The 16,743-nt window shown below is 40.5% G+C and overlaps 1 protein-coding gene across 1 annotated transcript in view; it reads right to left on the bottom strand.

Moving 5' to 3' along the window:
* Positions 1-16,743, bottom strand: part of PGAP1 (post-GPI attachment to proteins inositol deacylase 1) — a 466,817-nt gene that overhangs the window by 367,343 nt on the left and 82,731 nt on the right. Inside the window, exon 5 of the mRNA XM_083153565.1 lies at positions 6,986-7,146. Within this exon, the coding sequence (XP_083009691.1) occupies positions 6,986-7,146 (161 nt within the window). The remainder of the gene's footprint in view (positions 1-6,985; positions 7,147-16,743) is intronic.

Here is a 16,743-nt window from a genome sequence, read left to right as displayed (position 1 = left end):
TTTCATTTCAAATAAAGACAAAGTTAATTTATTTGAACTTTAGACAATTTATCTGGAAAGGTAAACATCCATGGATAGGTCTAAATAGATTACAACAAAGTAAGGGCCTGATTCTGGTTCACTTTCAAAAGCAAATTCTCTATCTAATAGACAAAACCATGTGCAGTGAGTTACATTTGGGTGTTATTTTGATGTAAATACTGGCTGTTTTATTTTTACACTGCAATAGGGATATCAGTTTGAAGTACAAACCACACACACACACACATCTAGCTCTCTCGGCACATGTTACATCTGCCCACCTGCACTGCACATGGTTTTGTCCATTAAAGAGAGAATTTGCTTTTGCAGAATCAGGCCCTAAATCTGCTGGATATTTCCCTAATGTTTTCGAGGGGAGAGGGAAGGGGTTTTTGGGGGTCCACACACAGATTGAATATACCATTGTTTTTAATTGGTATAGGGTTTTATTTAATGGAAGAAAAGAACCGCCGTTTTATTTAAGTAGTGTGGCGGGGGTGCTATCCGGGCAATTTGGTTAGTAAACTGGTTTGAAAGTAAGAAAGAATTTGCACGGTGGATGCACACCAGAAATGATGATTTATTTCATCATTTAAAACTTAACCTTTATTGTTTGGTTTTTATAAAATATTTAGAGAGGAACCAGATATCTGCGTTCTTTGTAGTTATATGAAACTACAGGTCTGGGTCCACTCCGCTTTTATGTGAAATTGATAAGAGGTTAAAAATCAGTTCCCTTTTGTCGTGGATTACTACCACCTTATTTTTCACAGTGTTAAATCACTGACTGGAAATCATAAATGGGTTGTGTTACCCTATTATGGTTGGTAGTCAGACCTCAGTGCTTAGGTGGGTTACCTAGTCTCTGCATTTATTTGTCAATACAGGCTAAGTCCCACTGACTGGTAATTATAAATGGGTTGTGTTACCCTATTATGGTTGGTAGTCAGACCTCAGTGCTTAGGTGGGTTACCTAGTCTCTGCATTTATTTGTCAATACAGGCTAAGTCCCACTGACTGGTAATTATAAATGGGTTGTATTACCCTATTATGGTTGGTAGTCAACCATAATAGGGTAATACAACTCATTTATAATTACCAGTCAGAGTGGGACTTAGCCTGTATTGACAAATAAATGCAGAGACTAGGTAACCCACCTAAGCACTGAGGTCTGACTACCAACCATAATAGGGTAACACAACCCATTTATGATTTCCAGTCAGTGATTTAACACTGTGAAAAATAAGGTGGTAGTAATCCACGACAAAAGGGAACTGATCTTAGCATTTCCCACTTAAATCCACCAGATGGCAGTGGAATACTAAAAATCGATCACCAACCCTAAATTGTACTAAATCTCCCAACTGAAATACATGCCAATTAAAGGACTGGATAAGACAGAAAATAAATACAAATATTAAAAATAAACAAAATATATAAAAAATATAAAAACACATAAAAAGGAGACTAATAAAGCACTTAAAGATATACGGTGACAACAGAGCTGCAGCCGAATAAAACATTGAATAAATGCATATGTAGAGGGGGTGGTGGAAATCAGCCCAGCCAAAGTGGGGTCCAACCTGCAAATAATAAACAACAGCCATAAACCATTAACAGGGTAATATAACCCATGTATGTCACACCAAAAAAGAACGCTAGGTAGTGACAAATACTGTGTAAAATAAGGCTAAAATAAACATCCTATTAAAGGAAGCCAATTAAGATATTCCTTGACAAAGGCCACAAGATGGCAGAGGAATCTTAAAAGTGGCCACCAAAGGTTTTACTATTAAGCATAACTGTATCCAACCACCCACCCAAAACCGAATCTACCCAAGGTCGGATAAGAAAAACAAAAAAAAGGTGTTTAAATGCATACAGTGCAAATATAACTGCAGCCCAGAAAGTACCAATTACTTGGTTAAAGTGTCACAATAAGACATCAAGTGACATCACCACCACATAATTGTGGGAAAAAAAGAGAGACACATAAAAGTGAACAACAAATACCGATATATCTGATGCTATTAGAAAACCAACACTCCATTTAAACAACAACAACATACTGTCTCTTACCCAAACCCAAGTGTCAGAGTAAAGGCACAAGAGTGGTCAACTCAACATCTACACAACCTCCTGCTCTCGACAACAAGAACAGAAGACACGATCTATACAGCAAAACATTAGAACATAGTAACATGTCCAGCGAACACTTTTAAACTCTAATAACACACTTTCCTACTTTAATAGTGCACAAGCACTTCACTTTATATTATGTGTGACCTGTATGTCCAATTTTTAACCTCTTATCAATTTCACATAAAAGCAGAGTGGACCCAGACCTGTAGTTTCATATTACTACAAATAACGCAGATATCTGGTTCCTCTCTAAATATTTTATAAAAACCAAACAATAAAGGTTAGGTTTTAAATGATGAAATAAATCATCCTTTCTGGTGTGCATCCACCGCGCAAATTCTTTCTTTCTTTCAAACCTATTTCCCTAATGTTCAAGTATATTCTTATGTGGCTCATGTGGTATATGGTCACTAGGTCGACAGTCAAAAGGTCGACATGCATTAAGTTGACCAGTGACGGTCAAAAGACCTTGGGTTGACACATGAAAAGGGTTGACGTGGCTTTAGATCAACAGGATCATTAGGTCGATGCAAGCAATAGGTTGAAATTGGGAAGGTCAACAGTCAAAAAGGTCAACATGGTTTTTTGAGCCAACATGTGCTGACAGGCGGTATTTCATGCCCTACCATCTACTAGGGTGTGGAGGGAAAATAGCATAGCATGCCAAACGCAGCGAACAATGCAATATAACGTGGTGTATGAATACGGTGTCCATGTCGACTGTGTCAACATTAGGGACAAAAAACGTGAAAAAACCATGTTGACCTTTTGATGTCAACCTAATGACCCTGTTGACCTAAAGCCATGTGGACCTTTTTCATGTGTCGACCTAATGACCCCTACCCACTCATGTATAAAATAATGGCTATATGAACGATATAAGTATGCAAATACATCTATTGAAAAGAAAATTTCTAGATGGTAGTAATCTTATCAGTTTCCTTCACATGCATAATCAGGAGATTTCACCATTGCCACGAGATATAGATGGAGCCACGCACATCTAGCCTGCCTATCGCATTTGGCTCACCTAGTTGCACTGCAGCGAAATAAGTCGCTCATTAGGCGTTTGGCGTTACCGGATGAGTGCAATACCAGTGATCATGCGTTAGAGGTCTAATACACAGCTGCTACTGCATAGCGAAAGAATCCACATTGTGTGTTCGTAAAGTGTCCATTGAAATGCACTGTAGCAGAAATTTTTCACCAGAAATGTAAATGCATAGATGTTAATTTCATTACGCTAGTTATAAAAGTCCATGGGGGATAAGTGAGCGGATAAACAATACATTTGCTGAGAATGTGGCACGCATGCATGTGAGATGCTCATGCATTCCATTACCAGCAAATGGTGCACTGAGACAGGTCGATGCAGTGCAAAAAGATAACCTACAGTATGAAGCTAGCACCGATATAGGTTCCACATGTGTAAGGGCACTGCTGTCTGTGTGTGGCATTACACTACACTGGTTAAACACAGATTTATGCTACTGTAGGAATGTCGTGCAGTACATGCAGGCCAGACTCGAGAGCTGAGGGGGTTAACAAAATGGCTACAGGGTGTCAGCCAGGGCTCCATGGGAGCACACAACTATGGAGCTAGCAACAGTATAGGTTCTACCTATGCATCTCATGCATCTACTGCAGAGTCCTAGGCTCTTCTGTTATCAACTACACAGACCCTCATCTCCAGCACAGATGGATCAAATGTCAGAATAGCATGTGAAAGCAGCGCAGTGGAAGGCTTTCTCCCTGCGCCGCATACTCACTGTGACCCGGAGTTTCCTCCGCGCCACGTGATGTCACAATCCTTCCGCCCACCTCCTCTGCTGCAGAAGTCTCTCTCTTGGCGCAAAGTCCCAGGCCAGGGGCAAGCAAAGGTTCAGGAGCTTTGTGGCTTAACCCGCCCCGACTGACTTTTATTAAAATAGATTGGCAGTCTAGAGCAATGTCCCCCACACTCCGCACATATTGGCCCGGCCTGCACACTCTACCACTACCTGGCCAGCAGGAGGGCAAATCAGTGCTGTGATTCGTGGGTGGAAAGGTGGTGGGTCCTAAAATATGCACCATCACTAGATTTTGAGTAAAATATGCAATAACAAGTGAGAATGGGCAAAATATGCGAATGCATATGCAAATATATATAATCCTGTCTCTAGTTATGATGTTTGTGATAGCAAAAGATGTTTGCAGTATAGCAAAAGTTGCGGTACTGTACAGTATACCAAGTAGTTCACTGATTAAAGCAGGTTCAGGGTGTCAGACAGAACACAACCTTTATAGAAATTGAGACACAAATTAGCAGTGCTATCACAAACATCCCCCCCCCCCATTACCCATGTCAGTACTGTATATTATTGGATAAATTGGTTCCACGCCAGATCATGCGGCACTCACTGGAATCCATCTTGGTTATGTCACAGTAATGGTCTTGATTCACGTCGTCTCACAAAATAGAGCACCTTATTCATGTCACAATACTGCCCTTGATTCATGTTGTGTCACAGAGTAGAGCACCTTATTCACATCACAGTAATGGCCTTGATTCACTTTGTGTCAAAGAGTAGAGCAAGTTATTGACGTCACAGTAATGGACTTTATTCATGTTGTGTCACACAGTAGAGCAACTTATTTCTGATATATACTGTCACAGTAGTGCAGTATATTTGAAGTACTGTACATCTCTAAGTACTTTAGAGAGCTGTAACATTCATAGACCTTATACAATTGGCAACAGACATACACCTTTGAATACAATCAGTTCAAGTAATGCTCCTAGAGTAGAAATGTACATACAGGTACTGTATAGGAGTCTGTAATGCCCTTACAGTAGTGTGGAATTTGCACAGCAATGCCCTTAGCATACAATCTGCCACAGTAATGCACACACATTTGAATACAAATCTGCCACAGCAATACCCTTAGTACTGTATACAATCTGTCACAGTAATGGCATGCGATCCATGTGATTTCGACAAATCTAATGCGTCACCCGACTCGATGTGCGTGCCCTCAGGTTGATCTCACGTCACCAGATATTAAGTGTCCCATTCAAGATTTGTGTTCACAGTATTCAGCGTAGTTTAAAAAAGGGCAGACTAGATGGGCCAAGTGGTTATCTGCCGTCAAATTCTATGTTTCTAGTAAAATTACTGTTGTCACGGTGCACATTTGTTCGCACAGATGGTGCACAGTACAGACCAGTAAGCCAATAAAATGACAGCATCTTTGAAATACAGCTGGTTAATATGGGCTTACACCCACCTCTGGCGTGAATGCAAAGGAAGGGCTAATACAGCATTCAGTCGGTCTGGCTGGGGGAAGGCACTACAGAGAAAGCATGAGTACTGAGCAGTACATTAAAATGTATGCCATCGATCGTGCACGGAAAGACTCACAGAGAGGTTTTAGAGGGAAAAATATTTTTTGGTGTGTGCAAAGTTATATTAAATATAATTTTCGGAAATGTTTCAATAAAAACCAAACCAAACAAAATCTCAATCTAAAGGTTTACACACTAGAACGATTTTTTTGCTGATTTCCGACCGGCCGAAAAACTGGACGATTTTTACCAATAATCAGCAGATATCGATCGGATGTGCTGTGGATCTTTTGCTAAATCTTCTGATCTTACATGATGCATTAAAGATCAGAAGATTTAGCAAAAGACCCATAGAAACGCACATGGGATCGTACGAGAAATTTTTGGTGAAGATGTGCGCTTGCCTAGGACGTCCGGCTGCGTTGCTAGGGGGAGTAAGGCTTTACCTTCCGGGGTCCAGGAGGACCTGCAGGAAGGTAAGCCGGAGGGAGGGGGGAGAGGTGGCGAGGTTGCGGCAGGCGGCAAAAAGAAGCCCATAGGCTTCTATAGGGTTTCGCCACCCAAAGGTGCCGATACCCTACTATGCGGTAATGTGTACATATGAAAATACGGTAAACCGGACGCATTTTCCCCTTATTACGTCCCCTTGTAAATTATCACATCATTAATGGATGTCACAGCAATGAGCTCTGTGTTTCTTGGACTAAATAATTATTATTTATCCACAGGACTTCACCTTTTCAGATAAAGACTAATATTTGTATTTAACCTTTTTGGTGATTTTCAGTTTTAACTAGATAAGTGCATTGTTGTCAAAAAGAGCACATACAGTAATCGATTGCTCACTCACACCAGTCATCTCTGGCTGCATGACGTACAAGGATGTATCTGTACATGACTGAAGACCTAGTAGCCAGAAATGAGGCCAGGCATTAACTGTATACAGCACTAAATTGTCATGAATCCTGCCTACCACAAATAAAGTGCTGCCATATGAAACAAAAAGTATAGGCCAGATAGCCTGAACCCTGTATCTCAATAATCTATTTGTGACTTCGTTTTGCATAGATTTATCCTGTAAATAAGCCTGTAAGTGAACAATTAACTAATCAATTCCTGTAATCTGCACAAATTTTTAATACTTAAAAAATTTAAAAATGCAAAAAGACATGCAATCATACATATTTTTCTACTGTTTATTTGTATCTTTTTACAAATCAACTTAAAGGTGCCCATACACGTATCGATTCTGCCGATGCGATGTGTGCTATGAGATGCTTGCTCTCGCTGCATCTCATCGCACAGTACAAAAACTATGTGCTGCACATACTTTTTGTACTGTCTTTTTATCGCATTGTATGCACAACGCATGCAATGCGATGCGATACTAATTTAGCACAAAACGCACTGCAAAATGGGTGTGTTTATGGGCACCTTTACATAGATCACTGACAATACAATAAACAATAAACAGAAAAATAAAAACAACTTCATTACCACAACAGACAAGGCACTATTATGGATGCTTGAGGCTGGCAAAAATGTCAATCCCGAACGAACTTGGAAATCTCGAAATCCCCCGGAAACAGAGAGTGTGGTTATGTTTTGAAGTTTATTAGCGTTCAATAACCAATAATGGTTCACCAAGGCATAAAAATCTGTGGAAAAGATGTACAGTAAGCTTAAAATGGAGACATGCCTCAGGTATACACTACGGATGTATCTTAGAACACTCCCATTTTCCTTGTTTTTATTAAAATTTAAGTAAATTCATGTAGATATACTACATTCATACAGAAAAAACAATCAATTATTAATTCTGCACTAATAATCTGAGAAGGATACAATTCATAAACACACACACAGAAAATATTTGAAAAACAATGTTAGGCGCCACTTATGTGTTCTTGTACCGCTAAAAGTAACATGGATGTCTAAAACCACACTAAGGCCCTTATTCTGATTGATGGCTCTGAATGTGGACGGCCGGCCGATGGTTGGTGTTTGCGCATGTGCAGAGGCGTATCTGCGCATGTGCGAACGCCACGCACATCCGATTGTGAATTCCGATTGTGAATTCTGTACAGTCCGAACAGGGGGTGGAGAAGGGCGTGAAGGGCTGTTTGGACTCATTACCATATGTGTACGCCCTGCGTTTCATGGGCGTTCCCATGAAAATGCTGGGCGTACGTATGGGAATCCGGCCGTGACGCACGTGTGGGGTCGGGCTTATGACATAGCCGGATGCCCGCTGCCCGCCCATATCCCTGTGTTTGCACGGAGAAATACCCGAGTGGTCTGGAGCACATCGAATGATGGTGGAGGTTCCCACAGATTGAGGAGGTGTTCACATGAAAAATCGACTTGTGGTCCGTTCGGTCGGCATCTTACCGCATACGGACGGCGTGAGTCATCCATAAGGAAGGCAGGGCTAAGAACACTAGTCAGTCGCATCTGACCGAATAAACTAGAATAAGGGCCATAGAAAAAAAAAATCAGTAAAATCAGTAGTGTAGAATAGGGACCCTGGGTTCCACTGACGTGGTTCCAAATACGGCACTGCAGGGACTACATAAAAGTATCAGCTTTATTGCCTCAACGTTTCGGGGATCGGTCCCCGTCGTCAGGAGGAACACATACGATTCCTCCCACATATACTCCTCTAATTATGCCTCCCAGCTAGTTTGGAGATAATCCTGAAAATTTTAGGGAGAAACTAAATATAAATAAGGGTAGCACTTCACAATAATGAAAATTGATTATATTATTAAACTTTATTACATTACTAAGGGACTTAATTTACCTCATTTCCCGATAAAGCAGGAGTAAGTGATGTCACCAACTAGCCCTATATAAACCTGAACTATAGGACAGGGATATTCATTCTCACAGTCCTGAACCAGAGCACACCTCCAGAAGGGTAAGTCAATATACTTAGGAAATGCATAAGTGTGCTAAACTTTGCATTATCAAAATTTGCTTCCAAGGATGTAGTTGTGTTATGAGAATCTTATATGTGCTAAAAGTAAAAAACTAATTACGGGAATTGCTTTAAAGAATATGGGAAAGTTTTAATATTCAAAGTGAACCATTTAAGTTCATCACTTTATACTATATGAGCCAAGTTGTAACCCCCACATAGCGATACCTTGCACCTGATTACTCAATTAAGTAAACTTTGATCACTGGGGTAGAATGTCAGACCACTAATAGTACTAAATTGACAGCACCTGTCTTAAACTGCTTCTTCTTTATATCAACTAGTGACAATTGCCTCCGAATCTATTCCTGACTCAGTATTGAATATACCAATTTATATTCCAATTAATGTATGTACACTCCAACTATTCTTCGCCTAGACATAAGAAATGTCCTGATTCTACCTGTAAAGACAGGTCTAGGCAGAAGTTAATATTTATCCATTTGTTTGTAGAGACAGAGAAAGTAACTGGAAATATTTCCTTGGTTCTTAGAATATCACACATCGGGTCTACAGAGACCAAATTAAGCTACCAGTGCTACTCTAAGACAAGGGGTATGACCATACAATTTTGGCCAAAATAACATTACATTCGCCAATCTTTTCACTCATAGATATGGCCACTTATGAGAAGTAAAGGGCCCAAATCATTGACTCATCATCCGAATGAGATATTTAAAGTGATAGAGTGAGTAATAATTTATCCTCCTGAATCTTTATATGTTATATATATAAATTTATTTTATAAAAAAAAAAAAAACCTCTTTACACTCAAGTTTGGATATTGGCATTCCCCTTATTCAATAAAGAAAAATGTTATGCTTCGGAGCTCTTTTTAAGAAATCAAACACAATATTTGTAATGTTCTAAAAATGTATTATGTATTGGTTTTTTTTAGCAGGCACCTCAATTTTGTAAAAGGCCCTCTTACTTAATTGTGAATACACTCCTCCTGTGAAAGCTATCCGAAATAATTCCAATTCTGTTGGTACATAATTTGTCACACAAAGGAATGCCCTAATTTGGGAATAACCGTCTATAATAACTTCCATATTTTTCAATATGCAATCTGCTGTAAAAATGGATATGTAAACCAATGTGTATTTCTCCCGTTCCGCTTCTGTTCACCTGCTCTCTCTCCATATTAATGTATTTAGAGAATTGAGCCGAGTCACTAACTGTATTAGCATGTCTAAATGAAGTCCATTCTGATGTTTTTATTTTTGTGTCAAAATGTCCAATTTGTTTGAAAAGTATGTTTCATTTATGTTTTTATGTGTTGTTAATTCATAGCAAAACCCTTGATGAAGTCCCACGTGGGGACGAAACGCATTGCATGCTCACATTTGCTATTTTAAAGTACCTGAAATCAACAGAGTACATCTTGTAATATTTTGGAACAACTGCTACCACTGTGTGGAACAAGAGACTTTTTAATACATTTTTGAAAATTCATGGACTTTATTTTATATGCTTTAGGAAATTATCATAAAGCTGCCCATACACGCTGCCAAGCGTGCTGAGCCGATGTGTGCTTTGAGGTGCGCGCTCCCACACACCTCAGAATATGGCTGACCCCATATGGGGCCAGCAATATTCTGTTATGTACCACCTTTGAAATATATTCTTTGCAACTAAGAAGTGAGTGCTGGTTCTTTATCCTCTCCTGCTAAGGGAGGTAAGTGTTGAGATATATATATATATATATATATATATATATATATATATACACACACACAGAAAAGAAATGAAAGTCAGTGCCAGGTAATAGGAGGAGGAGCTATGTGCCTATTCTGATACTCCCCCTACTACTTCCTAGGGGTGTCTGCTCAGGTCCTAAAAAGACAGTGGTGTACTGTCTCTATTGGAGAAAGTGTATTGTGACAAATATTTAGAGCCCGGCGACTGCAGTATAAAATATATATATGAATAGGCTAAGTGATATAAAAGAATAATAGGTTTATTTTATACAGGTACATATAGATAAAAAAATCAATAAATAGGGGTGGGGATACCTCTAAAAATATATCAAATAGGGAGTAATTTCATAAACGATAAAGTGCTAGATATATAAAAAGATATAATATGCTAGAACAAATGCTTAGCTTTAGTGCAGAGAGTAAAAGGTTCAGAAGCTGCCCGACATGTTTCGTCGCTAAAGGACTTCCTCAGGGGCAGCTTCTGAACCTTTTACTCTCTGCACTAAAGCTAAGCGATTCCATTCATTTCTTTTTACTTTGATCATTTTGCTTCTTATCCTGCTTATAAAATATCAATTGTCTCATATTTATATCCGTCCAACGGTGCATTTGTTTTAGCATATTATATCTTTCTTTTTATATATCTAGAACTTTATCGTTTATGAAAGTACTCCCTATTTGATATATTTTTAGAGGTATCCCCACCCCTATTTATTGTTTTATCTATCTGTACCTGTATAAAATAAACCTATTATTCATTTATATCACTAAGCCTATTCATATATATATTTTATACTGCAGTCGCCGGGCTCTAAATATTTGTCACGATATAGATACATACATACATACATACATATACTGTTCGGGTGCTCGGCACTCAGGTAACACTGAATAATAATTACAACTTGCAGAGTGCCCTCTCCGAATCTGGGTGTAGATAGGTGCGGGGTACTGGGCAGCACTCTCGGACCTTCAGTAGCTAGAGGACTAAGAAATCACACCTCACAGCCAGGTAGTGATACAACGTTTCAATATTTAATCGTCCTTAGGTACAACCTGACCTGTAGATGGTCACCAGTATATACATGTTGCAATCACCTCGTGCTGAGACAATCGGAAAAGTGGTGACGTCATTAAAGGCAGACCTAGCTACCAGTTAGGAAGTCACTGTGTAAACAAAAGCCCAAAAGAGAAAGTAAAAATAGCGTCCATTGAGGAAAAAGGACACAAATATATACATATATACACAAGCACAGACGTATTTGCAGTTAGCCACTCTGCTGATGTAGCAAACATTGGTAAAGTGTTTGCTAAAACGTAACATTGTATGATACATGCATGGTTAACGAACGAAAAAGGGTTAAGACATGACCTCAAAGAACAGCTCAATCATGCAATCTGGGTAATTGTTCAATAAATGAAATGCTTCCTGACTCTCAATATATCAGATTAGAGGAAGCAATTGAATGACAGGTTTTCATTAAGACCCCGTGGTGGTACGGTGTCTAGTTTACGGATCCAGCTAGTTTCCAAGTGCAATAGTCTATTGGCTCTGTCCCCTCCGCGTTTATCCTCTTGCACCATATCGATCACTTTGTATCTTAATGATGCTAAAATATGTTTAGCAAAGTGGATGGCTACAGGTTGTTCAATCTTTTTGCCTTCCAGTGCCTTTTTGATGGCACGGCGGTGCTGGGCCATGCGCTCTTTAAACTGGCATATGGTTTTGCCTACATAGTAAAGACCGCAAGGGCATCTCAGAAAGTATACCACATATTTACTGGTGCAGTTTAGTGTATATTTGATTTTATATTTCTTGATTTTATATTGAATGGGGGTGGACAAAGGTGTCACCCATCTCCAGGAATGAGCATGTAGCACATTCTAGGCATTTAAAGTTGCCTGCTTTTTTGGCTAGGAAGTGCATCTCAGTCGGGTTTCTTATCGCTATGTCTGTATGCACAAGTAAATCTTTGATGTTGCGACCCCATCGGAAGCAGGGAACAAGGGATTTGTCAGCAAGGGAGCTAAGATTGCGGTCAGATTGAATGACTGGCCAAGCCCTTTTGCCTGTGGTAATTAAAGTAAACTTCAGTATCCTGCAGCTGTCTGTATGCTTTTTTGTAATCCTCAATGTTTTGGATAACGATGCCCCCGCCCTTATCTGCAGGGCGGATTGTGATGTCTTTATAGTCCGCAAGTTGCTTAAGAGCTTGACTTTGGTGTTTTGTAAGGTTGTAACGACCCTGGTAAGTGCTGGTGCTGTTAGTCTCAATGTGTCTCTGAAGGGTCTGGGTAAAGGCTTTAATGGTGGAGTTAATGGAGAAGGGGTCAAAGGATGATTTGGGTTTGATGGGGAAGCCGCTGGTGTTTTCAGTAACCGTGTCAGATTCGTCGAAAAATTCTTTCAGCCTGAGCTGTCTGTTAAGCCTGCTCAAGTCTACTCGAGAGGTGAGGTGATCCGGCATATTTGTGGGTACAAAGTTAAGTCCTTTATGTAGCACACTGTATACCTCTGGGGTAAATGTTCTATCTGACAGGTTGTATACGAGATTTACCCCTTTAAGTTCTTTTTTCCTTTCCCTTTGGTTTTGGCCCTGTCTGCGGGTTCTTCTAAAAGGGACTGCTTGCTGTGCCCTTGTTTTCACCACTAAAGGGAGGGTGTCTTTCTTGCCCCGTTGGCTGATGGTTGGTGCGTCTGTGTCGCTATTAGATGCCACGCTGGACGATTCAGTTTCCAGGGGGAAGTGTGTGTTGCGTCTTGGGTGCTGCTTGGATCTGTAGTCACGTTTATTGGTAGCTTGTTTTTGTGTCCATACATAGACTTTGCCCTCCTCGTAATCAGGGTTAACCGTGTTGAGTTTGTTGTTTCTGAAACAAATAAGGTCAGTTTTACATCTGTCGACCTGCTGTTTTAGCTTGTCGAGCCAGTCTTCTGAAGTGTCGGCACGTAGTTGTTCAAAGTAGGATGTTTCAAGATCTTGGATTTTATTGCGGACCAAGGATAGCTCTCTAGCTGCCTCTTACACCACTAGCAGGATTAGATCAAAAGAAGCCTCATTTAGCACGGCCACCCACCTCTGACAAAAGTCGGGGTTATGACGGCCGATGGTGGGAGAATTGCGTATTCTAAAGCCTCTGGGGATACGCATATCTCTAATAGTATGAGAGGGTTATGCCTTGGAGCAGGTAATCCACTTCTCGCTTCTTATGGCGCAGCAGCTGTTCATAGATGTCTGCTGGGCTTGCTTTTTCTGTGGTGGTGAGCTTTTCTATAAAGAGTATTCTGTCCGTGTACTGCTGGGAGAAAGTCAGTATAACATTTCTGAACCCTGTGTTTTCTTCCAGGATGGGTTCCATAAACTGGTGGGGTGGAATAGAGCGGTATGTCTGCACTCTTCTCCGTGTGGATCCCAAAGGTGATGTAGTTCGGTCGGTGCCTTAGCTGGATGGTCCCTGTGCAGGGGTTCCAGTAGATACTGTTTGGGTGCTCGGCACTCAGGTAACACTGAATAATAATTACAGCTTGCCTGGTGCCCTCTCCGAATCTGGGTGTATAGGTGCGCGGAACTGGGCGGCACAGGGTTCAGAAATGTTATATTACCCAAAGGAGAAATACTGACATTCTCCCATCAGGACGCGGACAGAATACTGCCCCATCAAACCCAAATCATCCTTTGACCCCTTCTCCATTAACTCTGCCATTAAAGCCTTTACCCAGACCCTTCAGAGACACATTGAGACTAACAGCACCAGCACTTACCAGGGTCGTTACAACCTTACAAAACACCAAGTCACGCTCTTAAGCAACTTGCGGACTATAAAGACATCACAATCCGCCCTGCAGATAAGGGCGGGGGCATCGTTATCCCAAAAACATTGAGGATTACAAATAAGAAGCATACAGACAGCTGCAGGATACTGAAGTTTACCAGAAGTTGGCCCGGGACCCTACTCCTGACTTCACAGCACAGCTAGTAGAAACGCTCCAGCAAAATATGTTCAACGGGTACATTTGCAGAACCGTACCACTATTCAACCTTATTCAACCTTATCCCTAAAATACATAAAGATAGCTACAATCCCCCCGGAAGGCCTATTATATCCGCCCGGGATTCTTTACTTTATAAAGTGTCGAAATTCATTGACCATTATCTCCAATCAGTGGTGCAAGGGCAATCATCCTACCTAAAGGACACGAATACCTTGCTAGAGAAGTTTAAACAGCTGGGACCCCTGCCAGCTAACACATGGCTGTGCACAGCAGACGTTACCAGCCTTTACACAAGCATCCCCCACACCCGGGGCTTGCAGGCTGTTAAAAATCTAATTGAAACAAGCGAATTGTATAAAGGGCCGCACATTTACTTTTTTATCTCCCTGATAGCAATGACTCTGTATAACAACTACTTTTTGTTCAATGATGAATTCTATTTGCAAAGACAGGGCTGTGCCATGGGATCTTGCGCAGTCGCTGTGTACGCAAATAGTTTCATGTTGAAAATAACCTGTTCTTCACAGACCACCTCATTAGCGATAACAATCTTTACACCCACTATATAAATGACTTGCTCCTCCTATTGAAGGGTACCAAAGAAGGTCGCTGCATCAATGATGCAGCAGACTAACATGATAGACCCAAACATCAAATTTACCTTTGACATACAGGACAAAGAGATCCACTTTTTAGATGTCAAAATAAAACTCACAAACACACTAAATACCTCTTATCTACACCAAGCCCACCGACTGCAATAATTTGCTGCAAGCCTCCAGTCACCATCCCCAATCATTAATCAATGGCCTTCCCTATTCTCAATTTCTTAGGGTGGCCAGATTATGCAGTGACCCAGAGGATCGCACAAACCAATTAGACCTCATGTCCCAGAAATTCCTGTAGAAGGGATACAAAAGGTCACTCCTCCAAGAAACCAAGCATAAAGCTTTGGAGGCCCTGAACCCTAGTGCTGACACTGTTAAACCTAACAAAGCGTCCCAATCGCTTATATGGGTGAACACATTTTCCACAGCCAGTAAACCTGGCTTGGCCAGTCATTCAATCTGACCACAATCTTAGCTCCCTTGCTGACAAATCCCTTCTTCCCTGCTTCCGACGGGGTCGCAACATCAAAGATTTACTTGTGCATACAGACATAGCGATAAGAAACCCGACTGAGACTCACTTCCTAGCCAAAAAAGCAGGCAACTTTAAATGCCTAGGATGTGCTACATGCTCATTCCTGGAGACGGGAGACTCCTTTGTCCACCCCCATTCAGGGAAGAAATATAAAATCAAATATAAACTAAACTGCACCAGTAAATACGTGGTATACTTTCTGAAATGACCTTGCGGTCTTTACTATGTAGGCATAACCATATGCCAGTTTAAAGAGCGCATCGCCCAGCACCGCAGTGCCATCAAAAAGGCACTGGAAGGCAAAAAGATTGAACCACCTGTAGCCATCCACTTTGCTAAACATAAACATACCTTTAGCATCATTAAGATACAAAATGATCGATATGGTGCAAGAGGATAAACGCGGAGGGGAAAGAGCCAATAGACTAGCTGGATCCATACACTAGACACCGTATCACCACGGGGTCTTAATGAAAACCTGTCATTCAATTGCTTCCTCTAATCTGATATATTGAGAGTCAGGAAGCATTTCATTTATTGAACAATTACCCAGATTGCATGATTGAGCTGTTCTTTAAAGTCATGCGAGACATGTCTTAACCCTTTTTTGTTAGTTAACCATGCATGTACCATACAATGTTAAGTTTTAGCAAACACTTTACCAATGTTTGCTACATCAGCAGAGTGGCTAAAAGCAAATACGTCTGTGCTTGTGTATATATGTATATATTTGTATCCTTTTCCTCAGTGTATGCTATTTTTACTTTCTCTTTTGGGCTTTTGTTTACACAGTGACGTCATAACTGGCAGCTAGGTCTGCCTTTAACGACGTCACCACTTTTCCGAGTGTCTTAGCACGAGGTGATTGCAACATGTATATATACTGGTGACCATCTACAGGTCAGGTTGTACCTGAAGACGATTAAATATCGAAACGTTGTATCACTACCTGGCTGTGAGGCGTGATTTCTTAGTCCTCTAGCTACTGAAGGTCCGAGTGCCGCCCAGTACCCCGCATATATATATATATATATATATATATATATATATATACATACATATACACACACACACACACACACACACACATATATATATATATATATATATATATATATACACACACATATATATATATATATATACACAGAAGGTGAGAACCATCACTCAGGACTTACTGGTACCATGTTGCCCCCCCCCCCCCCCCTGTCCCATTTGGTTCAGGAAAGTAAAAGCAGCACTCCATGTACTTATATTAAAGCATTTAATCCATAATGGTATGAAGGTAGAATCCATCTTCAGAAAAAACTGAACATTTTTAAAAGAGGACCCAGTTTTAGGGAACGTGATGCCAGAAAAACCAAGATTTATATATAGGCGAGTGCCATCCCTACAAAATGTTTTGGTTAAGAGTGCACTTAAAGAAGTAGTGAAAGAT

The sequence above is a fragment of the Crinia signifera genome, chromosome 7 (assembly GCF_055691185.1).
Source record: "Crinia signifera chromosome 7, ASM5569118v1, whole genome shotgun sequence".
In the NCBI taxonomy this organism is placed as follows: domain Eukaryota; kingdom Metazoa; phylum Chordata; class Amphibia; order Anura; family Myobatrachidae; genus Crinia; species Crinia signifera.
The sequence above is the reverse complement of the archived record's forward strand: the minus strand, read 5'-3'. Positions and strand labels throughout refer to the sequence as shown.